The 24,360-nt window shown below is 46.6% G+C and overlaps 1 protein-coding gene across 3 annotated transcripts; it reads left to right on the forward strand.

Annotated features, from left to right (window-relative positions):
• The first annotated feature begins 108 nt into the window (after positions 1-108).
• On the forward strand, positions 109-23,834 carry KEAP1 (kelch like ECH associated protein 1). 3 transcript variants are annotated; one of them, XM_081076772.1, is made up of 6 exons: positions 109-639; positions 2,595-3,280; positions 4,944-5,629; positions 6,859-7,064; positions 7,340-7,516; positions 7,685-8,412. In XM_081076772.1, exons 2-6 carry the CDS (start codon positions 2,642-2,644, stop codon positions 7,849-7,851), a joined length of 1,875 nt encoding a protein of 624 aa, XP_080932898.1. In that variant the 5' UTR covers positions 109-639; positions 2,595-2,641; the 3' UTR covers positions 7,852-8,412. The 3 variants fall into 3 exon arrangements, with proteins under 3 accessions (XP_080932898.1, XP_080932897.1, XP_080932896.1); XM_081076771.1 differs by having other exon boundaries at positions 549-1,063; XM_081076770.1 differs by lacking the exon at positions 109-639 and adding an exon at positions 23,335-23,834 and having other exon boundaries at positions 2,208-3,280; positions 7,685-7,785.
• The last annotated feature ends 526 nt before the right edge of the window (positions 23,835-24,360 follow it).

Here is a 24,360-nt window from a genome sequence, read left to right on the forward strand (position 1 = left end):
TACCGCCTCAAAGGGAGAAAACTGAAGCATGGAGAAGTCACAGGCCCACCCGCACAGAGCTAGAGAGGGTGGCAGAGCGGGCCTCCGAACGCCCCGCAGGCGAGCTCCACGCACGTTAGAGAGAACTAAAAGATACAGACAAAGAAACCCCAGCTAGACAGATAATTCTCGCTGGATCCTGCGGCCGCCGACCGTAGAGAGCAGCCCGCGCTGAGACGACGAAACAGGTCGAATGAAAGGGACAGTGCGAAGGGGTAACGGGCTCTCCTGGCCGTGCGCCCTCGACCGCCGCCCTGCGTCTCGCCCGTGGGCTCCGGGCACCTGCGGGAAGGGCGGAGAATCGCGGCTCCCTTCCCGCCGCGCCCTCTCCCCGCCTCCTTCCCGGTGTCCCGAGGCCTCCCCTCACCCGACGGTCGCGACCCTTCAGGCTTAGCAGCCTGGGAGCCGAAGTCCCCGGACAGCGGAGGTGCCCGCGGGTCCGGGAGAGCGAAGGTTAGGCGGGAGCCGCCCCCTGCCGGACTACGGCCCCTCGGGTTTCCCGGAAGCTCAGCGCGGGTGGCACCACTGTCCAGAGCCGCCGCCGCGTCCCGGGTATCCCCTCCCCGCGGCAAGAGCTACCGAGGCTACGCAGGGGCGGAGGTGAGCGCGGTGGCCGCGGCGGGGAGGAGTGTCCACTGATGCCCCGTGCGGCAGGGACGCGTGTGGCCTCGAACCCGGGGCCCCGATTCCCGCGGAGCTGACCACGCGGCTAGGTGCGCGGAGAGCGGCGGTCCCTGACCCCGCCGCGCCGCAATGACGAATGCTGTGGTCGCGGCGCTGGGGTTGCGCAGCTTGGCGACAGCCCGCGGGGTGGGAGAGGGGGGAGCGGCCCCGGTGCCAACCCCGCCGCCTGAGGCCCCCGGGCCGCGGGGACTTTTATTCTGACACGGCAAGCGCCAGGCTCTGCTTAGTCATGGTGACCTGCGCGCGCTCCGCGCCTCCCCCCCACCCACCCCCCCAGCGCAGCGATGGAGGCGCCGGGGCCTGGGCGACGGAGGCGGAGCCCGAGCGCGGCCATGGCGGGGTGAGTGAGCGGCCTGCGCCGGGGCTGCGGGCCCGGCGGGCCGGTAGCGCCCCTGCAGCCGAGCCGGGGGGCCGGGGGACTCGGCGCCGCGGGCCCGGTGGTCTGGGGGGTTCCCGTGGCCCCCGGAAGGCCAGGAGGGCGCGGCTGGAGTTCCATCCTTTTGTTGGACGGCGCGATTCGCGGGGTGGCCGGGGAACCACACAAGCCGGACAAGAGGCCCGGGGAGCGCCGCTCGGACGGAGTCCCGGGGACCCCGGGGCGTTGGGGGGCTTGACCTGCGCCCTGGGAGTGGCAGTCCAGAGGCCGCGCTGGGGTTACTTCCTTCTCCAGGCCTCGGTGGCGGCTCAGGCGGGGCATGCGCAGTCCCCCACCTAGTGCTTCGTGAGGGGAAATGCCCAGTGCCCGGGGGCACCGTTGACCTATTGGCCAAAGACCTAGAGGCAGACCCGGGGCCTTGGCTGGGGAGAGGTGGACAAGCGGCGCCCCGGGCCGGGTGAAGGAGGGTGCTCTCGTAGGCACAGTGGCGTGGGCAGTCAGTCAGCCATACCTTCCTGACCCCTGTGCAGTGCCAGGCCCCAGGCTGGACTTGAGGGAGGCACATGAGAGGGTGGGCACAGCCCTGACCTGCCCTCTGAAGCGCTGGGGCTCAGGGCCAGAGGGACGGGTCACCCCTCGACAGGCAAGCAAAGAAGCTTATTTCAGTTCCTGACAAGTGCGGTGATAGAAATAAAACTGGGAGGTGACTCTATGCTGAGCCCCAGAAAGATAAGATGGAGAACCTGGGGATCCTCTTGCAGACCCCCCCCCTCCCTGCAGGACCTTTCAAAACACAACTCGTGCTCCAGCCCTCCAGACTCCACAGGTTTCGTGGAAACCCTCCCTTCAGTAGTCATTGCCTGTCATGACACACCTCCTTGCTTCTCCAGATTGTCTCTCATTCTGCTTCTGAGCTGTTTGCACATACTGATCCCTCTGCCTGGAAAACTAATGACTGTCATAATGTTGTCATTTTCTTCATGATCTCAATTTCTACTTAAGTTGCTTATTTTATTTATGGTCATTCCTCCCTCCCAGGTATCAACTCCAGCACAGTTTTTGTTTGTCTTGCTCACTGCTGTGTCCCTGGTGCCTAGAACAATGCCTGGTACACACTAGATGCTCAATAAATGTTGGTGAGGTGAATGAAGGAGTGAATTGGACATGCTCTAGGAAGGGAGGGGCTACCAAACAGAGTGAGAAAAGGGGAGAGATAGACAGGGACTGAGTCTGAAGGGCTTTGCTGCCATTGAAGTGTTCAGTTTTACTCTTCGTGCTGTAGAGAGGTGTGGGTGGATTCTGAGCAAGGGGGTAACATCATCTGACACGTTTTAAGAGGGACCCCTGGGCTAATGAGGCCATAGGACATTTAGCAAGCACAAATGGATGCAGCTTCACCTAGGCTTTGCAAGGAAAACTGGTCTAGGAGTTGCTTTATCTTAATAAAGGCCTGGCCCCAGGCCCTGCCCCCAGCCCTGTGCTCTCCCTCCTCCAGGCCCCTGAGTGCCAGTGGTGGTGTTGTCCCTTGTCACCTGGAACCCCATGCAGCCGGAATCCAGGCCTAGCAGGGCTGGGGCCCATATCCGATTCCTACCCCTGAGGTCACAGTGCCCTGAAGGGGCAGGGGACACAGTGATGTACGCCTCCACCGAGTGCAAGGCTGAGGTGACACCTTCCCAGCATGGCAACCGCACCTTTAGCTACACACTGGAGGACCACACCAAGCAGGCCTTTGGCATCATGAACGAGCTGCGGCTCAGCCAACAGCTGTGTGATGTCACGCTGCAGGTCAAGTACCAGGACGCACCTGCCGCCCAGTTCATGGCCCACAAGGTGGTGCTGGCCTCGTCCAGCCCCGTCTTCAAGGCCATGTTCACCAACGGGCTGCGGGAGCAGGGCATGGAAGTGGTGTCCATTGAGGGCATCCACCCCAAGGTCATGGAGCGTCTCATCGAGTTCGCCTACACAGCCTCCATCTCCATGGGCGAGAAGTGCGTGCTCCATGTCATGAATGGTGCTGTCATGTACCAGATCGACAGCGTCGTCCGTGCCTGCAGTGACTTCCTGGTGCAGCAGCTGGACCCCAGCAATGCCATCGGCATCGCCAACTTCGCCGAGCAGATCGGTTGTGCCGAACTGCATCAACGTGCCCGCGAGTACATCTATATGCACTTTGGGGAGGTGAGTGAGGGTAGGGTACATGGAGCAGGGCTTGGGGATGGTATCGGAAGGACCAGGGACGCACCGGTGGTTACCACTGTCTCCCCTTGAGATAGGAAGGGCCAAGGCAAGGAGCTGGAGAGAAGTGGGGCTCTGAGCTTCTAGTCTACCCATCTGGGCCATTTCTGGGAAACAGCTGAGGCAAATGAGGCCTTCATGGGGATCTGGGCTCCCTGGTTTCTCTGGGGTCTAAGGTGGGGACAGGGTGCAGTGAACATGACAGCAGCTCAACCTTGAGGTGTGCAGAACAGGGCACCACATTTCAGGCAGTCAGAAAGTAATTGTTGAACGCCCGTGACATGCTGCCAACTGCCAATGTGACCCCAGATGTGTTTTCTTTGGTTCACTCAGTGTCATCGTTATTTTCTTGGTTTTGTTTTCGTTTTTAAATGGAGGAAGTTGTGAATAGAAGAAATAATAAGTGCTTATTGAGCCCTTGCTGTGGGCCAGCTTCTGTTCTAAGTAATTTCCGTCCTTTAAATCACTGAATCTTGCCAACCATCAGGAGGAAGTATACTTTGGAGGGCATTCCTGGAAATATTCAAAGCCCTCCTCCAGTGGCTGGAAACAGCTGGGGTAGATACTACTCTGGTCTCCATTTTATTTCTTTCCTCTCTCTACACCACATGTGGAGTTGACCAGTGGCCTGGAGCTCTGGCATTAATCCTAGGGCTGATGGCTAATAGGAAGGTGGTCTATGAGCAGGGTTCTCCCACTGGCCAGCCCAGTGTTTGTTTCAAGGGCTTGCATGTGCTTGGAGCACTAGAATTGTGGTGACCTGCTGATGTGGGGTTACCAAATTTATATAGATCAGTGCCTGCCAAGAAAACTTTGTTTGGGGTCCTGTATGCCCTAGGAGTAGCCTTGCTATAAGGTAGCTACTAATATCGTGTTTCCCCGAAAATAAGACCTAGCCGGACAATCAGCTCTAATGCGTCTTTTGGAGCAAAAATTAACATAAAACCCGTCTTGTTTTATTATAACATAAGACTGGATCTTACATAATGTAATATAATATAATATAATATAATATAATATAATATAATATAATATAATATAATATAATATAATATAATATATAATACTGGGTCTTATATTAATTTTTGCTCCAAAAGACACATTAGAGCTGATTGTCCGGCTAGGTCTTATTTTCAAGGAAACACGGTTAATCCCCATTTACAGAGGAAGAAAACAAAGGTACAGAGCGTTTCAGATATTTGCCCAAAGTGACCCAGTTAAAAAGTAGTGGGCCAAAATTAGAGCTCAGGCTGCTTTCTTCAGAGCCTGTACTTTTTTTCTAGAACATTCTATTGCTATTCCTTTTTAGTCAAAAGTAATTTCAATTTTTTAAAAAAGATAAGGTTCTTATAGTTCAAACAGAAAATGATACAAAAAGATACACAGGGCATGTGTCTGCCGTTACCTGAGTAGGTATGTACTACTTGCCTGACTTGTAGTACTAACTCATTTAATCCTCACAACCTATGAAGTTCATACTATTCAAATTTTCATTTTACAGATGAGGAAACTGAGATTGTCAGAGGGAGGTTGCCATGGTCATACTGCCAGTTGAGGGGTTGGGGGAGACACAGGAGTCAGCCTGTCGCACTATCGCCCTCTGCAGGTAGCCAAGCAAGAGGAGTTCTTCAACTTATCCCACTGCCAGCTGGTGACTCTCATCAGCCGGGATGATCTGAATGTGCGCTGCGAGTCCGAAGTCTTCCACGCCTGTATCAACTGGGTCAAGTATGACTGTGAGCAGCGGCGCTTCTATGTGCAGGCGCTGCTGCGGGCCGTGCGCTGCCACTCGCTCACGCCCCACTTCCTGCAGATGCAGCTGCAGAAGTGCGAGATCCTGCAGTCGGACTCCCGCTGCAAGGACTACCTGGTCAAGATCTTCCAAGAGCTTACCCTGCACAAGCCCACACAAGTAATGCCCTGCCGGGCACCCAAGGTGGGCCGGCTCATATACACCGCCGGCGGCTACTTCCGCCAGTCACTCAGCTACCTGGAGGCCTACAACCCCAGTGATGGCACGTGGCTCCGCTTGGCAGACCTGCAGGTACCTCGTAGCGGCCTGGCAGGCTGCGTGGTGGGCGGGCTGCTGTATGCCGTGGGCGGCCGGAACAACTCGCCTGATGGCAACACTGACTCCAGCGCCCTGGACTGCTACAACCCCATGACCAACCAGTGGTCACCCTGTGCCCCCATGAGTGTGCCACGCAACCGAATCGGGGTTGGGGTCATCGATGGGCACATCTATGCTGTTGGTGGCTCCCATGGCTGCATCCACCACAATAGCGTGGAGAGGTGAGTCGCACGCCCCAGAGGGGTAGGCTCCAAGGGTCCCGCTGCTAACAGTTCCCGTGCCATTGGCATTTGGGGATTGTCCGTGTTGTTGAGTGCCTATCTCTGTGCCCTGTTTCCAGAGAGTGGAAGCCTCAAAATGAAGCTAAATTCCTGGGAGATGTATGATGGTGACCTTGGAGAACAGGGCCATCACAAAACCATACGTACAGCTCCTCTGTGCAGATTTGGAAAAAGTTCCATCAGTTTGAAATTATAATATGCTAATTTTGTTAAAACACGACGCCTCCTTGACATCTGCCCCAAAATAGTTGCAATAAACAGATTATGAGGTCTACTATGTAGAAGGTGCCCCCTTAGATGTAGTGCCCTTGTGCAGTGCAAAACTTGCACAACTGTGCTTAGTGACCCTATGTTTAGGGGCCAAGCATTTTGGGCTTTCAGCTTTTGCATAGCCTAGTCCTCTGCCTTCTCCTTCCAGAAGTGTGACCCAGGCTATAGTTCTTACCTGAGAACTTGTTAAAACAAACTCCCCAGCCCACTGCTGGAGATGCTAGAGGTCTGTCATTGGTGGGTGAGTTTAGAGCGAGGCTGGGGGATGGGAATTTTAAACCAAATACCCCAGAGGTTTCTAATGCATGTGATCTGTGAATAGGATGATTGTATGATACATCACCCTCAGTAGGCCACTTTCAGGAAAAACAAGGGATACTATTAATCAGTCCAGGGGAACAGTCATGAACTGGGAGTGCCTAGGCCCATCTTTGAGCATCACACTTTGAGAAAAATAAGCCTAGTTGTTAGAGTTGGGGTTCTGGTGCCTGAGCGGGCTGGGTCAGACCCCAGTCCTCCTGCTTCTTCAGTGATCCTGGACATACCACCTTAGCCTTTTGTGCCTCCATCGTGCCATCTGTGAAGGGATGGACAGTAATAAGGACTGCTGGCCCCACTATGCTGGGTGGGGCGTTGGTGAGATGATGCATGTAGCACTCAGCACAGGGCCTGGCGGTGGTATGATGGAGCCACTGGGTCCAACAGGTGTGTGTGTGACCTTGAGCCATGACAGCTGTGAACCTTGGTTTCTTCAGCTGGAAAATGGAGCTACTGGTAACTTGCACCTTGGACAACAATTGTGACGATTAAAGAGTCCAGGCACACAAAGCTAGTAAAATTACAGTGTTTCTTGAAGATGAGCTATGATTGCCATTGTCGTTGTTATTATGCCCTTGCAGGTATGAGCCAGAGAGGGACGAGTGGCACTTGGTGGCCCCAATGCTGACGCGGAGGATCGGGGTGGGAGTGGCTGTCCTCAACCGTCTGCTCTATGCCGTGGGGGGCTTCGATGGGACGAACCGCCTGAACTCAGCGGAGTGTTACTACCCAGAGAGAGACGAGTGGCGAATGATCACACCCATGAACACCATCCGAAGTGGGGCAGGTGTGCGGGGGCTGCGGGGAGGGGCCTGTGAGGGAACACCCAACCCCAGAAGTGAAACTCAGCCAGGCTGGGTGAGGCCTCCTGTTTCCACCTTAAATAACCCTGTGGCACACACAGGAGAGCTAGATTCTGACAGAATCTGAGCTCCTCTCTCCTGCCTTTGTTTCGGAAGGGTCCCTCAGGAGAGGGAGGAGGGGAGGGCCCCCCAAGGGGATGGGGGCTGGGGCCCCTACGGCCAGGCCCTTGAGTCACCCTCTCTTCATGGTGTGGCTTAGGAGTCTGTGTCCTGCACAACTGTATCTATGCCGCGGGGGGCTACGACGGTCAGGACCAGCTGAACAGTGTGGAGCGCTATGACGTGGAGACGGAAACGTGGACGTTCGTAGCTCCCATGAAGCATCGGCGGAGTGCCCTGGGGATTACTGTGCACCAGGGGAGAATCTATGTCCTCGGTGAGGCTCTGGGGGGTTGGGAAGGACCTGGGTGGAGAAGACTAAGTAATTAGCCTCATCTTTTAGGGGCAGGCTCAAATCCGTTGGGAAGGCCTCTTGTGGTTTCTTCCTCCTCTTCCTTTCCCCTGCCCTTGGAGTCAGTGACCATCCCCTCTGCTCTCCCTACAGGAGGCTACGACGGTCACACATTCTTGGACAGTGTGGAGTGTTATGACCCAGACACGGACACCTGGAGCGAGGTGACCTGCATGACATCCGGCCGGAGCGGGGTGGGTGTTGCTGTCACCATGGAACCCTGCCAGAAGCAGATCAACCAGCAGAATTGTACCTGTTGAGCCACTTCGGTTTCTGGGGGAAAAATGGTCCCATTGAGAGTATTGTCATTTTTGTACAGAAACAGGGACAAAAGAAAAGGGACAGAGCAAATGCTTATCCTCCAGGATGGGAGGCTGGGATGCCTCAGTGTTAAAATGACAACTTGAAAGAAGGCCAGAGTGGGAACCCATGAGTCCGTCAGAGTAGTCCCAGGAATGTCCAAGAAAGCCTGCCTGGGATGGGGTATGGGAAGGGTGGGCTCCCGGGAGAGAAACCCCCATACCCACTACCCCAAGACTAGGCCTGGCTCCTACACCAGCAGCCGCCACCTCCCTTTGGGGTAAAAGCAGGGGGTGAGTTCGGGCTGGTTTTTGTTCCCTGCATCTTTGTGATTGGTTCCTAGAGGCCTGGGAAGGAGCCAACTGAGGCCTCAGGGGTGAGGCCCTTCTGGAGGTCCGGACCCTGGGAGGGGCCTGTACATAGAAACCACTGGATATCTCTGCCCTGGACAGTCATTTTGTTGATAAGTAACCCTGTAACTTTCCAATGAAAATAAAGAACAAACTAACTAGTGTCTTCCACCAGGCTCTCAGCTGGAGGTCTCCAAACCAGGGACTCTTTTGAAATGCACTCAAGTCTTTGATTTAGGGCTTGAATTTAAACCAGTTTATCTCTGCCCGTGGCCTCTTGATATGTAGGGCATGTTTTTCCCCATAGGCAAGCCACACAGGGCTCACTGTCTGTCTGTCACTTTCAGCGGCTTTGAAGACAATGACACATCTCCCAGGGCTTCTCAAGGTTAATATCATGGGTGCACAGTTTATATTTTAAGGCACGCCATCCCAAACACGCCTTCCAAATTCGGAGAAAATCTGTCTGGTCATTTTAATGTGCTTCAATAACAGACTGAGCCTTTTTTTTTTTTTTTTAATTGAGGTGCCTGGGTATTAAAAGGACAAAGTGGTTCTTGGGAATTTTCTTAGGCAAAGGTCTCAATACCAGGTCTCTTCTGAACAATATGTGTGCAGGCAGTATGTGGCCCAGATCTTTTCTTCTGCCAATCAACTATTCATGTTGGGGAAGGGGGTGGAGAAAAGAAAAATGAAGTGTGAGCTTGACTACAGGCACACCTCAGAGATAGTGTGGGTCTCCAGACCACCACAATACAGTGAGTCATAACCGTTTATGGGGGTGGAGGGTCTTGCCTTCAATTTGTAAAAAACGCAACACCTGTGAAGCGCAATAAAGGGAAGCACAGTGAAAACCTTATTGGGAAATTCACAGGTTCTTCCCAAATAGCTTAGAAAGCAAACATTTGATTCCTTCCCTTCCAGGGAACACCTGGTACCTCCCCTCTCTGCAACTTCACTCACTCAGTTCACCCGAAGGCTACCTTGGTTGTGCCCCATTCTCTGTCCTGGTCCAAGGCTTTTATGGAACAAGGAAATCTATGTCTGCTGCACTGAATGGCTAGGGGAAAACTAGGAATTGTAAACTTAACATCTGGCTAGCCTTTTAGCACTTACCGTGTTTCCCCGAAAATAAGACCTAGCCGGACAATCAGCTCCAATGCATCTTTTGGGGCAAAAATTAATATAAGACCCGGACTTATTTTACTATAATATAAGACCGGGTCTTAATTTTTGCTCCAAAAGATGCAGTAGAGCTGATTGTCTGGCTAGGTCTTACTTTCAGGGAAACGGTATAAAGTGTTTCTACACATTATTTGATCCTCAATAGTGCTCTGAGCTAGGAAGGACAAGCCTGAATTCTTTACAGATGAGAAGCAGAGGTTCAGAGAAGTGACTTGCCCAAGGTCACCTGGCCACTAAGTGGTGTTCAGATTCGACCTGTGTAGTACACCAAAACAGCCATTCTCACCCACAACACACTGTACCACTGTGTTTGTGAGAATAGATATTAGAGGGCACGTGGGGTCAATGTGTATAGCAGTGAAAGTTCCAGAAACAGCAATCTATAATCTAGGGTCAGGGGATTTACATGTGACGCAGTTGCCAGAAGCCACGCTACCTACCCTAGAGTGGTTTCCTTTCAGGGGGGTTAGGTCAGGTTTAGCTGATTCAGAAAAGCAGTTTAGCTATTAGCAGTCAGGTGAAGTTTCTTGTCTGCAAAAATGGTACTCAGACACCTGCTGGGCACTAGGCCCTGTGTGAGCTGATGGGCTAACAGCAGCTAACTTTCTAACCACAAAAATAAATTGTTTTTAGTCCTTACTCCTGTAGGCATTGGGGCTATGGCAGTGAACCAGCCCCAAACGATCCCTGTCCTCAAAGAAATTACAGCCTAGGTGGGGAGTTGGGTGACCAACTCATCCTGGTTTGCCTGGGACTTTCCCAGTTTGAACATTGAAAGCTTGGCATCCAAGGAACCCCTCATTCCCAGGTAAACCAGGACCATTGGTCACTCTCTGGGTAAGCTAGATGCTGAAGCAATATTGCAAATGTGCTGCGTGCCAAGCAGATGAGGGTCATGGTTAAATTCACATTTTTAAAGTCGATGGCTCTGGAAGCTAGATGGAAATGGCTTGGCTGGGGATGAGAGTGGATGGGGAAAGGCTCGGCAAACAGTTATTGCAGTAGCCAGGTGAGAGGATGGCGGTCTGGATTAGGCAGGTGGCCTTGGGAGTGGAGAGGAGTAGAATCTACATGTGAAGAGACTAGATATGAAGGGTGAAGAATTTGGAATCATTCAGGGTGGTTTCAAGCTTAAACAGACAGGAGTAGGGAAACTTGGAGGAGGCTGCGGTTGTAGAAGGGAAGTGATGATGGCTTGGGGTGTGTTGGGTTTGAAGACTCAAGATATAATTGTTATAGGAGAGTACCCTGATTTTTCTAGCCCTCAGTCTTTAATGCTTCCAACAAATAGTCTTGAATGGCTGTTCTGTACCAGACATGAAGTGAGGCATTCAGACACTGGGGAACAAGCATAACACTGGCCCTTTCTCATTAGAACTAAAGTTAATAACAATTACATAAAACATGTGTATGTTTGAAGGACAGGAGCATGACATATGTCAGATGCCCCTGGGAAACATTCTTGAGGAAGTGGTTTTCTCACTGAAATCCAAAGGAACTGATAAGTGTAAACTAGGTGAGGTGAGTAGGGGCAAGATTTTGGACAGGAAGCATCATGAGCAAAGGTCTTGTGGCACTGAAAAACAAATCTAGGTGAAGTTCTGAGAAGGAGGAACATGATGCCAGAATAGGCTAAAAGATTGTTGGGGCCAGAACATACAAGCCCCATGGGTCACTCTCATTTCATTGTTAAATACCTAAGTATTATTTTTTTTTAAAAATTAGAACATTACAGATAAAGCTGAAATCTCACTATCCATTCCAGTCCCCTATAAATCTTTTTTAAAAAATTGCACTAATGTTCTATATGTTTCCTTACATAAATGACGTAATGTTGCCTGTATTATTCTGCAACTTGCTTTTCCCACCTTAGGAGGACTTCTCAATATATCTGTAATGTCACACCATTCCTTTTATCAGCTAGTTGATGTTCTGTTTTGTCTCTTCCACCATTGATAGACTTTTAGGTTGTTTCCAGTTTCTCAGAATTACAGAAAAGGCTGCAATGCTCACTCTTAATCATGTCTCCTTGGGCACAAGTGTGTGTATTTCTCTAGGTGGATACTAAGAGACGGAACTTATTAGATCATAGGGTAGGCACAGCTTTAGTTGATGCTGTTAGATCGCCCTCCAAAGTGGTTGTAATAAATCATATTCCTGCTGTTTTCTAGAAGTCCCGTATAAATTCATACACAAATTTATCACTTTCTCTTGATGTTTCTTCCCTTTGAGCTATATTTAAGAAAGACTTATGGTTCTTGACATTTTCTGTAGCTTCCTTATCCATTTAATTTATTGTCTTCTGCCCATAAATTAATTGTTCTCCCTAAGTTAATCAGAGTTTTTTTTTACTGGTTCTGTTAGAATCAAGAATCCTGAATAATAGAGACATCAGGAAATTTTTAAATATTTTCTTCAAATATGTTCAAGTTCTATTTTTGCGCTGTTTTTAAATCCACCCAGAATTTATTGGTATGTATGATACGAAGTGGAATGTAATTTTTTAAATAAGGGTAGCTGATTGCTGCCAAACCATTTATTTTCCAAACCATTTCTTGATACTCATTCTTTACCTATAGTGTTGAGATGCAATCTCAATCATATACTAAATTCCCATATATATACACGTATATATACGTATATATATGTAACTCTATTCAGTTTTTGACTTTTCTGTTTTGTTGACCTAAATATCCATTTTTGCACCAATTCCATTGTTTTGCTTAGTACAGTTTTATAACGTCTTATAACATGTCTTAACATGTTTTTATAACATGTTTAATAGCAGATAGAAAAAGTTTCCCCTCGTTCTTTAAAAAGGTCTGGGCTATTACTGCATATTTCTTCCTTTCTATGAAGAAGAAACTCACGAAAAATCAAATTTTTGATTGAATTGCATTAAAATTATTGAATTGGGGAGAAATATTTTTACAATTTTAGATCTCTCTGTTCATGAATTTAGTATATCTATTTAGTGAAGTCTTCTTTGCTATCCTCAGGAAACCTTTTTAATTTCTCCACAAAGGGCTTGCAATGCATTTATTAATGGGAATTTTATAAGGTTTTGTTGCTATTGTCAATGAGATCTTTACTCCTGGATCCTTTTAAATTGTGTTTGTGTGTGTGTGTTTATATACATACATGTGTATATATATACATATATACATACATACATATACATATATATGGAAGTCATTGATCAAAATCTTCCACTGGCCTCTTTGCTGAATTCCCTTATTCTACCAGTTTTATTTTTCAGCACAGTCAAATTGTAGCCAAATAATTATAGTGTAATGTCATCTTTTCCAATAGTTACACCACTCCTTGCTTTTTCTTGTCTTACTATTAGCTAAGACCATCTGTACAATGTTTATTAGTAGTGGTAATAATGGGCATAGTTGTCTTATTCCTAACTGCTTCTAATGTCCCACCATTAATTCTGATGTTTGCCAAAAGATTTTCTGTAATCTATGCCTTAAGTTTCACTGGAAACTTTATCAAGTTCTGGAAGCTGACTTCTATACCTAGTTTTTTAAAAATCATAAATGGGTGTTGAATTTTTCAGAGCTCTATCATTAAATAGTTGAGTATCAAGAAATTGATTTTCTGGTAAGTACCCAGTTCATGCTGATGCTACTTGTCCAGGGAGCACACTTCCAGACATACGGGTGTGGAACAAGAACAATGGCTTAAAGGCAAATTCTGAGAAACAACGTTTAAGCAGTAGATGGGAGTAAGAAGAACCCCAGTAGAAACAACAGCAGCAGGAAATTTTGAGGAGAACTAAGAAAAGTATAGTGTCACAGAAGCCAAGTAGAGAAAAAATTGAGCACAAAATGTTTTAAGGAACAATACTATTAAGTGCAAAGAGGTTCAGAAAGATAGAGACCTTCAAATGCCCACTGGATTTGGCGATTGGGAAGTAAGCTTGATAACAATTTCGGAAGACTTGTGAGGGTAAAGTAAAAGATGGCTTCGATAAATATTTATTGAGTGCCTACTTAGAAAAGGCACTGTTGCCGAGGAGATAACACTGAGTCAGTGAAGGAAACTGTGGAAGTGGACACGTCTTTTGAGACGTTTGGGTGATGCAGAGAAAGATGGGATGATATCTAGAGAGGAGTGAAAGGTTGAGGGTGGGGTGGAGTTCTGTTAAGATTCAGAAGGCAGAGTATGTTTATAAGCTGAGGGGAAATTCATAAAAAAAGATAATGAAGGTGAAGGGGAAAGACAGGATGGACTCATAAGGATGGTGAGCAAGTAGCTCCCCGCTCTCAATCAACTGGATGACGTCTAAAGTAACTTTCAGCTCTGTGAAGGGTACTGTAGTTCTGGATGTAGAGTCCCTTGCTTGGTACAATACAACATGCCTTCAAGTCAATGAATATCTTCTCTCTTAGGAGTATATTCTGGTTTTGAAATATGTTAGTGGAAATTATATTACAGGAAATAGAATTTAAGAACAAAAAAAATGTAAATATACGTATATAAAAGAATACACTAGCGTCAACAGACTAAGCTTGAGACCTGTATTTGGCACTTAGTACAAATCTTTGTGTTTTATCTTCCTTACCTGTAAAATGGGGATAATAACAGTAACTAGCACCTGGCAAACAGTAATAATACAATAAATGTAGTGTTATTGACTAGGAATGAAATAAGTACTGGAAACCTGAAATGCTAACATTAATCTGAATTATCAAGGTTGTTATAGAATGATAATGATAACATTTAATGGCCTCAGAGCACTTTACCTGCGTTACTGTTCATTCCTCGCTAGCTCTCATTACCTGTGAAAAACCAATGTTTCCACCAACCTCTTTATTTTATGATGGTTTTGTAGCTCCCTACGACCTGCAGGGCTGATACAGGTCTAAAAGGAGTGCAGCACCCTCTTGTGGGCCTCTGCATGAAAAGAGGAACTATTTCCAGAGAAGGAAAGTTAGAAAAAGAACAAGATTGGACAAGTCCCAGGGTGTGGAATGCCCTTAACCTTGACTTGTACTTTTTTTTTAAATTAGCATTCTTCAAAACTTCAGGGAAAATTATATTTTTTATAAGTCAAATACAACTTGCAAATGCACCCAGGAAGCTCCCCATTTAAAGGACTTTCCCTCCTGTGAGCCCCAGCACCACATCCACACGTCAGGGTTGTAACTCTGATGTTATTAGACCACAACTTAAGCAGGGCACCTAGGAACACTTTTCAGACTACACATCCCAGCATCCTCTGGGATTTAATCAGCTGGTTTAGACAACTTTGGTGGGACCCCGGGAACTGAGCAGCCTGATGCTGAGTTCAGTTGCCTCTTGGCCTTCACTTCTCTCCGCTTCAGATCAGGAAAGGTGAACTGCATTAGCCTAGGAGTTGGTGTTTCTTTCTTCAGTCTCAGCTCTCTCGTGTGGGTTCCCTTTTATTTCTAGGCTATGACTTCCCCTTATCATATTTCACCCTCTGTGGCCATCTCCCAGTTCCTCTAGAGATTCACCAAGTGAAAAGATTCAGCAAGTGCTTCAGTGCCTACCATGTTCCTGGCACCTTGTAGAGACAACTGAGAGCAGAAGACATGGCTTCTGTCCTCCTGTAACCTATAGCCAGCTAGGGGAAGAGACAGATATTTGCATGATTTTTCATTAACATAAACTAAGCCTGAGAAGTGCTCTAGGAAAAAGTAGCTTGCAGAAGTCATAATGCATTTTTCTGTCTTGTATTCATAATTATTCTTCTACATTTCTGTCCTGTTTACCATTGTATTTACTGGCACACAATAAGAGCTTCACACATATTTGAATGTTGAGTAGAATTCTTGTTCACAATAGATGTGCAAGAAACATTTTCAGGATTGAATGGAATTGGCCAAGTCTTCTAGATGCTTCTCCAAGGGTGTGGATTTCATCAGCTCTGTGCAAGAGTGGAGCTGCTCAGCCTGTTAGGATTTCAGTTCAACACAAGGAAGCCCTTTTGACTTACCTCTGTTACCATCAGATCTCTTGAAATTTCATGGAACAAAGTAATCCCTGTTCCAGGTGACATATCCAGGTCCCACACATATCCAATCACTGGATAAGTACCTGCTGACTAAGTACCTGCTGACGATGTCAAGAACTGTAAGAAGCACTTGATAAATATTTTAAGGTAGCTTTAGATTCTTCCTGCAGCTCCCATTTTAGGAGAAACAGCCCCAGTTCCTTAAATGATTTCTCATGTGACATGGTGAGTTCCTTTATCAGCGAGTTTCACTCCCCCACCCCCATCCTGACAACACTGAGGCTGATCTGAGTCTTACCTTCCTGTCTCCCCAATTGGGGACAGGGAGTGCAGTAGGAGGCTTTGGGGCTTCTCATATGTATGGGAACCACTGAAGCTTTTGCAGGGGTGCACCTCAAATTGGAAGGGAGGAGGTGGTTACTCTCAGAGAAAAGGGGGATGATGGGTCCTTTCAGGGTGTGGGGATGGCAATGATAGGAAACCATCAGGAGACGGGGGTACAATGTCAGGCCGCTTCTCAGGAAAAAGGAATAATACTGAATACTGGAGATATTTAAGGAAGGGGGGATGACGTGGGGTCCCTTTAGGAAGGGACAAAGAAATAGGAGGGGACCCCTTTGGAAGAGGGGGTGACACCAGGGTCTCCCTCAGGAAGGGCAGTCAACACCAGGGTGCCCTAAGGAAGTGGGGACGACTCTGACGTCACACTCAGGAGGAAGAGATGATGCTAGGGTTCATTTCAGGAGGGAGGGAGGACGCCGTAGTCCTCCTCGGGAAAGGTGGACGTCTCAGGGTGTCACTCTCAGGAAAAAGGGGTGACGTCAGAGGTTCCCCTCAAGAAGGGGGAAACGACGCCAGGATACGACTCTCAGGAAAGGCGGATGACACTGCAGTCCCTTTTAGAAAGTGAGAACGACTCTGGAGTCACTTGTCGCACCTTCGGCGGACTGAGCTCCTCTGCTGAGCCCTCGGGTTCAAAAGGCGAAGCGGCCGCGCCTCTCATTGGCTGCCTTCTTGGCTAATGACAACTACGCCAGCCAATCGTAGTGCAGAGAGAAAAACTCCCTTCTGTTTTCGCCATGCCTCCTACCCGATCTGCGCGTGCGCGTCCTACTGGTCGAGCTGTAGTTCTTTATTCCCAATCTAAGGGGCGATGGCGGGGGCCTGGAAATCCCAGCCCGACCTATGTCTATGACCCATTTTATAATAATAGTACCTACTTTATAGGCTATGTGGGAATTAAGTGCGATAATTTACGTAAAACAAACAGTGCCTGACACATAGTAATCACCTTGTAAACCTGGGCTATTATTTGCATTTTACAGTGAGGGAAACTGAGACACAGAGTGGGTAAGAAACTTGCTTAGACTAACACAATCATTAATTGGCAGAGTCGGAACTAGAACATAGGCAAGCTGAATCCAGAGCCAGTGTGCTTATCTACCTTATCTACCAGCCACGTTTGTGGCTCCCAAATTATTTCTTTCTTCTGATTATGAAACAAACTTCTCCTTGATTATAAAAGTAATACGTGACGACTACAGACCAGAAAACACAGATCTCTTTTAAGCCCACCACGAGAGAACTGAATATTTTTTGATGAACAAGCTGCCTTTTCTATGCACATATTTTTTAATAGGATCATACCAGGGTATAATGCAGAACTTTTCAAAACCTGCTCTTCTCATGGTAAACATCTTGTCGTTTCAATATAGACCCACCTCTTTGTTTTTAATGGCTGCATATTATTCCATTATGCCAGTGAAGCATAATTTAATGACCCTCTAGGGTGGACATCTGGGTCTTTAATAATTCTTCACTATTCTGACCAGTACTAGAATGGGCATTTTGTACTTGCATCTTTAGTATTCATCCAATTGTTTCTCTAGGATAAATATTTTTTAAAGTGCAATGGCTGGGTCAAAATGCACGCGCAGTTGTTATTTTTGATTAATATTGTCAGACCACTCCTGGAAATCTCTGTGTGCCAACTTCTGTCACCACTAATGAGCTATGAATATGCTTTGCCCACCTGAGGATGGTCCGTCTTTTTATTATTTGCCAATAGATGAAAAAAGAAAAAAAAGTGCTTGTTTTCATTTGTACTTCCTTATACTTTTATGCTATGAAAGAGGGAAAAATATTACCCCCATCTCAAGATTTTGTGCAGGTGAAATAAAATAATGATAAAAGTATTGAGCAGTTATCATTGTCAAATAGGCAATGGGTGAAGTGAGATCCCCGCCTTATTTCTCTGAGTTTTTCCAACCCTGTGAGACCACTTCACGGCTTCAGTTTCCTCATCTGCAAAATAGAGCCTATGATAGTACATACTTCAAGGGCTGCTGGAGGGTGGATAAAATAATCCTCCACTTGAGTTCAGGGCCTTCCAAAGGCTGGGAGAGGCGGAGCCATTTGCCCGAGCCCATGCAGCCTGCAAGTGGCTAATGTCAACTTCAGAAAATGAACTAACTCCACCCCTTTCCCAGGTCCCTCTGTCCTGTTCAGATTACAAGGCCTCCCTGCCCTTGGTCACCATTGCCTGAGGAAAGATGAACTCCCCATCAGGAGGATTTTAAAGAGCCAGCTGATGGTCACATGTCACCTCTGCCCTTTGACCCACATTCTCAGACTGCTGACGTGTCCCAACACAGGAGGCATTTGGAACATCACACTTATCCTTTTACACTTGGGGAAACTGAGACCTGGAGTAAGAAGGCTCATCAGGCCCCGCCAGCCATCCCCTGCCGCGTGGAGTTAGTACTGTTGCCTCCTGACCCCCAGCCCAATACCCTTTTCCCGACTCTGCCTTCCTTTGAAACACCCTTGGGGAAACGTCTGTGTCTCCTCTTTGCTTCTTGCACAAAGTTCAGATTCTGCCTAGTTTTCCAGCTTTGCTTCTCCCTTCTGAGCCCAGGCTGCCCCCTCTCCTCTGGGCCAGGATATACATCTACTGTGAATCTTTAAGCCACAGTCAAACAGGCAAACCTTTGTATGAGTTAAATGCCCTACATTTACTCTCTCACTTAAGTTCCAGAACTGTGCAGTCTGATACAGTAGACTTTGGCTACATATAGCTACTTAATGTAGAAGAAAATTAAACTTCCAGTTCCTCAGTCGCTCTAGCTACATTTCAAGTGCTGATAAATATGAACTGGAACTTTCATTGACTTCCTTTTCCTTCTATAAATACCCTCCATCTTGGCACGCAGGCCAGAATGTGCACGTGGCTTGCCATATCTGCATGCAGTGGGGTTACGACCTTTTCTTTTTCCCAAATAAACCCTTTTTGGTGATGAAACATCTAGCTGATATTATTTTCAGTCCACATTTTAGGAGCTTGTCTAGGATTCCAGAGAACAACCCTGACAGCTTCTTGGCAGGTGAGCAACCAGGTGCTGGCACCTCTAATAGAGCCACTTTAGCTCCCAGCTTGCTCTCCAATTCAGAAGCTTAGGATAGGTCTTCTCCTGGATCAAGCTTCCCCTTTTTGTATGTTGAAGCTTTCTGGGCTTTATTCAGAAATTGTTTAGAGAATTTTTTGTGTGCATGTGTTAAAAAAGCCTTGCTTGTTTGCTTGTCTGTTGCCTGTGAGTACTCGATTTGGCACATCAGCCTGATTTCTTCAGAAACAGGTTGTCCTTTGAAACAAAACTGGCTTTGGCCTGAAGAGCCCTTTGAAGACAGAGGTTATTTCTATTGAAATTAGTCAGTTTGGCCCAGTATTAGACAGTGCCATCTTATTGAGAGGAATGCCACCCAGCTGAACCTATAACTGGACTCTCCCAGGGTCAGTTGTTTTCCTAAAACTGGCTTTCAGCCTTCGGCCTGGTCCTCTGTGATCAGAATGTTCTAGAGTAATGCAGGCTGGTAGCTGACCTGCAGGTTGCTCGAGCTGTTGTAAATTGTCCTGGGCCCTGTGTTCTAGAGAAAAATCTCTGAAAAATAGGATCTATCATTCAGGGTGTCATGCGGGGTCTCTGGTCCTGCTCCCCACATAAGAACGCAGGACATGGTGAGGCCAAAAAGGAACACCCATGGAGCCATAGATAGGGGAGTCATAACACTATATTCTTGCTGGAGGCTGGGTTGGAGACTCAGGAAGCAAGAGTCACACAATCCGCAACCCACTACCCACTTCTCTCTGCCAACCAACCCCATTTGCTAGCTGCAATCCACCATGCTAACTGCAATCCGCTCTTGCTAGCTCAGCCACCATCTTCTTGCTAGCCCTCATTTGCAGCTAGCATAGCCACAGCAGTTTTATTAGTGGCCAATGGCTCACTGGTTACAGCTGACAGCCAACTAGCCACAGCTGACGGCATTGCAATCACAATTAATGGCCATTTACTACCTAAGCCAGCAACTTTCCACGTGAGGTTGAGAGCCTGGAAACTGCACTCCTTGCTCTGTCCTCACAGGATCTCAACCATCTAAATATTTTAAGACCGTCCCTCGTTTACCAGGGACACCTGCTGAGTACATGGTTAAAAGCCAGAGTCAATTTTCACATGCATATTTAACTAAATGGACAAATCTGACTAAAAGTAATTCAGAAAATCAGTGGCCAGTATGGGGAACTTTCAAGATTCCTAAACTTGATTTTCTTAAAACTAAATAGGACAATAATAGCACTAAAATTGGTAAAACTGAGTGGAATGCCTATTTTTAATGGTATTTTGAGGCTTCCAAATGAGACCAAGAATCTGAATTTGCCTCTTTGCAAAATAAAATCTTGAAATTAACAAAGGCTACTGAACATTGAAAAAGAGAGAATGGCATCAGAAGCCACGTATTCTTCCTCTGCAGCACTGTCTTGCCCTTCCCTCTTGACTCTCAGGTTCCATCTTTAGGTCCACCTATCCTTCTATGCAGACTTTGCCTCAGGTTTATTCTCCAGTTTGTGCAAGTGCTTCTTCCCCAACGACTTTGCCTCCCTCTCCACCTCCGATGCCATCTTGCCTTCCACCACTGCCTTCCTTACCTTTGGTTCCGCCTTCAGTGCCATTTTTCCTTGAATCCTCTCCTGTTTTTTTCCCCTCTGAACTTTTCCATTTAAAATTAACCCCCCCTCCCCCCCATCCTAACCACAAGTTTCATATATCCTCTGGACTAAATCTGAATTACAAGCCATCGTAAAGGAATTCCTTAAGGTGACTGAGCATCTTCACAAGTTTGCTTGAGGAATTTTATATTATTATTCATGCCCATCAACCTGGGCTTTCTGATTTGTATCAGCTAATCCATATGTTAGTTGGTAAAGACCAGGCTAAGAATTGCTGGATGGGAGCATTTTAAAGTGGGAATAGAAAAGCAAACTTCCAATTTGGGGGAAGAAGCTAAAGAACTTGCTCGAAAGCTAAACCTACCAATTCCCAAGGCTTTCCCAAAGCCTGTTGATTGGAGCAAAATTCAGACTTGCTCACAAAAGTCTGAGGAATCTGTTTATGACTATTATAATAGACTTCAGGTCGTTTTTAAGGAAAATTCTGGTCGTCAGATGTTGATCCACTTGGTTAACTTTTAATTCTATGTTTGTTAATGGGCTGCAGAGATCTTTCCCTCCTAGTTAACAGAACCAGGATGGAATGGGGGACCATGCCCACCCTAAATTTGGTTGATTGGGACAATCAGCTTGCCCGTACTCTAGATGAGCCACCTAGAAGTAAGATTGCTAAGATTTTTAATTTTCAGACTCAGCAAATGAGAGGCGCTGTGTGAAACTGAAAGACTTCAAACTTTTGCCATTATTGCAAAGAACTGGGACTCTGGAAAAGGGATTGCTGTTTAAGCATTTCAGATGTTCTCAGCCTTCTAATGAGCTTTCTAAGCAGCATCTTCCAGTTAGTCCCCTTACTTCCTACGAAATCCTTTTGTTAACTGCTTTCTGTATAACTCCTTCACGTTGTAATAACCTTAATCCTCAGTCTCCCTTCTGAGACTGACGGATCCGCGCCTGACTCCTGACAATTTGCAGGGGACTCCTCTAGGTAAAGCTGATCTCTCAGGGATTACATATGGTTCATATTTTAAAAATGTAAATGGCGGTGCTATTTATGCTATTGTTACCACTTCTGAAGTTGGTGAGGCAGCACCTTTGCCTTCAGCCACTTCAGCACAGCACGCTGAATTATATGCCCTCACTAAAGCTTGCATTTTAGCAAAGGGTAAAACTGTCAACATTTATACTAACAGTAGATGTCTCATGACTTTGGAATGTTAATGGAAACAACGTGGTTTCCTTACCTCCAATGGAGATAAAATTAAAAATTGCCCATATGTTCAGAATTATTGGATACTATATTTTACCTGATGCTTATTAAGATTCCAGGATATTCTAAACTTGACTCCCTGGAAGCTAAAGGAAATCACCTGGCTGACATTTCAGCTATGAATGCTGTCTTTAAAGGCATCACCTGCAGTCAAAACCTCTGTCGTGGTCCAAAGGGATATTTCTCTAGTTGATAACTTATAAAAACTGGCCAGAGAAGGCCAACAATTGGCTTTGGGGAAAAAGAAAAAAACAAGATTGGAAATTTAATAATTGCTGGTTTGATTAGAAGAGAAAGCTCTGGTTCGGACCAAGTAACAACCCAGTCCTACCAGAAACTAAAATTTTCACTCCTGACTACTGTATATGCATTAAACCATTGGCCCACTGTCAAAATGATAGTATTTATGAATCAACATTGGTGGGGAGATATTAACAAGGCTGCAAAAAGCGCCTCTCTGAAGTGTCCTAGCTATGCAAAGTACAACCCAGGGGAGCCTGTTCGCATTGACCCTGGACAGTTTAAATCGCCTAACAGCCCACTTGAGTTTCGACAAATAGATTTTACACAACTTCCCTCATCTCATGGATATACATATGTTTTAGTCATGATATGTATGTGTTCTCACTGGACTGAAGTGCTCCATTGTAGACAAGCTAAAGTCCTATGAGAAGATTATTCCTACTTGGGAACGCCTCTCGAACTCCACAGTGAGGGAGGACCAATTTCACTGGTCAGTTGCTACAACAAATCTGTGCTATTTGGCCAGTTCTACAACATTTTCACTGTGCTTACGACCCTCAATCTTCAGGTTTAGTTGAATGTACTAATGGCGTTATTAAGATTCAAGTAGCAAAATTAGTAGAAACTCTTCAAATACTTTGGCCTAAAGCATTGCCGTTAGTCCTTTTAGCTCTCAGGTCTACCCCTTTTGGGACACATAAGCTTTTACCTTTCGAGATAATTACTGGACTCCCCATGTATTTGGCTCCTGCCTCTCTTAATCCATAGTTGGTAAAAGGAGACATATGTCAATAGAAGCTTAATTGCTTCTATTGACAATCATCATGCTTTGGTAGAACAATCTTTTTACAGTGCACTCCAGGGAAATGAAAAACTCAACCTGGAGACTTCGTTCACTGGAAAAGACACCTCAAAAAAGATTCCCTCCAGCCTTGCTGGAAGGGCCTCTATCAAGGACCATTGACTAACCTCTGTGCTGCTAACTCCACGGGGTAGACTCTTGATTACAATCATGTGTCACCTAAAGAAGGCACCCAACCCTGACTGGAACTGCGCACAGTCTGGTGACCTGAAACTAAAACTATCAAAATTAAAGCAGGTGACCTCTGAAGGAGATGAATTGCCAAAATGACTGAATCAGGCCTGTACAACTCTTTTCTTACTATCGATTCTTATTTCATCTTTCTCTTTTGCTTGGAAGGAATGTGCCATTGCTGACATTTCCTAAGCTATTGTGAAAGGGGGGAATTTCTGGTTGCTGAATTTGTCATCAAGAACTTTCATCTAAGATAATGATGGTCTTTGTTTCATTATCTACAAGCTTGAGCTCCTGGTTTAAATTCATCAGGTAGAATACGTTGTTATGTTGTTCTAATTCTGTTTTGAATTCTTCTTGTTATTAAGTTCTGCACCTGTTGCCTGTTAAACCTCAACATGAGCTGTTCCCGATCCAAGCACTTTCCCTCTGATGTGAGCGAGAACATCCAGAAGAGGTCCTTCCTGATATCAAGGGATAAAAAGACTGAAGTCAGAAGATCTGACTGTTGATCAGAGATGCTTTTGGAGAGAGATCGCGATCAAAAGCGGAGAATGATGAAGTTGAACTGGGACTTGAAGCAAACAGAATCAGTCAGGAGGGCCAATGGGCGGAGCTAGGGCTTATGTAAGTTCTCACGCTCTGCATAATCGCAAGAACCCCCACATGCAAGAACTTTACAGGAAGAACTCTGTTTATAATAAAGCTCTAGAGTTCTAACTTATCTTTCCATTAACTTCCTTTCCCTTTATATAAATACCCCTCCATCTTGGCACGTGGACGGGAGGGAGTGTGCATGTAGCTTGCCATGTCTGCATGCAGTGGGTTGCAACCGTTTCTTTTTCCCGAATAAATGCTTTTAGGTGATGAAACATCTAGTCAGTATTATTTTTCAGTAGACAGTGTTTAGTAGCCACATGTGGTTAGTGGCTACCATGTTAGATAGCGCAGACTTAGAACATTCCCATCATAGAGTTTCACTGGCTAGCCCTGCTCGAGACTGACCTTGTAAGTCTGAGATTTTTGTAATCCCATTTTACAAATGAGACAACTGAAGGTCAGAGAAATCACACCCAAGGGCATGTAGCTAGGAGCTGGGATCCAAATTAGTCCCTGACCCTAGTGAAAGATGGCAGACTAGGTGGGCTGACATTTCGTTAGATGCAAGGAAGCTACACTCATTTTCAAAACACACACGCTGTGCACATACACATCTACTGATAACACTGTGCTTAACTGCTTAACATTTTCACTGCGATGTCCGACTATAGTCGAATGATATTTTCATGCCTCTGACTGTAGTGTTACTTTACTCCACAAGCTCAGTGTTCCAGAAAGGAAGTTTAGGAAAGTAGATGTATATTTTTCTATATTTTTGTGGTTTTCAAGAATGA

The sequence above is a fragment of the Rhinolophus hipposideros genome (assembly GCF_964194185.1).
Source record: "Rhinolophus hipposideros genome assembly, chromosome: 16".
NCBI lineage: Eukaryota > Metazoa > Chordata > Mammalia > Chiroptera > Rhinolophidae > Rhinolophus > Rhinolophus hipposideros.

Excerpts from the sequence above, each read along its gene's own strand:
- KEAP1 (XM_081076770.1), top strand. The coding sequence starts at position 2,642 with ATGCAGCCGGAATCCAGGCCTAGCAGGGCTGGGGCCCATATCCGATTC. Across the intron at positions 3,281-4,943 it reads TCTATATGCACTTTGGGGAG|GTAGCCAAGCAAGAGGAGTT; the intron begins GTGAGTGAGGGT and ends CGCCCTCTGCAG. Across the intron at positions 7,517-7,684 it reads GGGGAGAATCTATGTCCTCG|GAGGCTACGACGGTCACACA; the intron begins GTGAGGCTCTGG and ends CTCTCCCTACAG.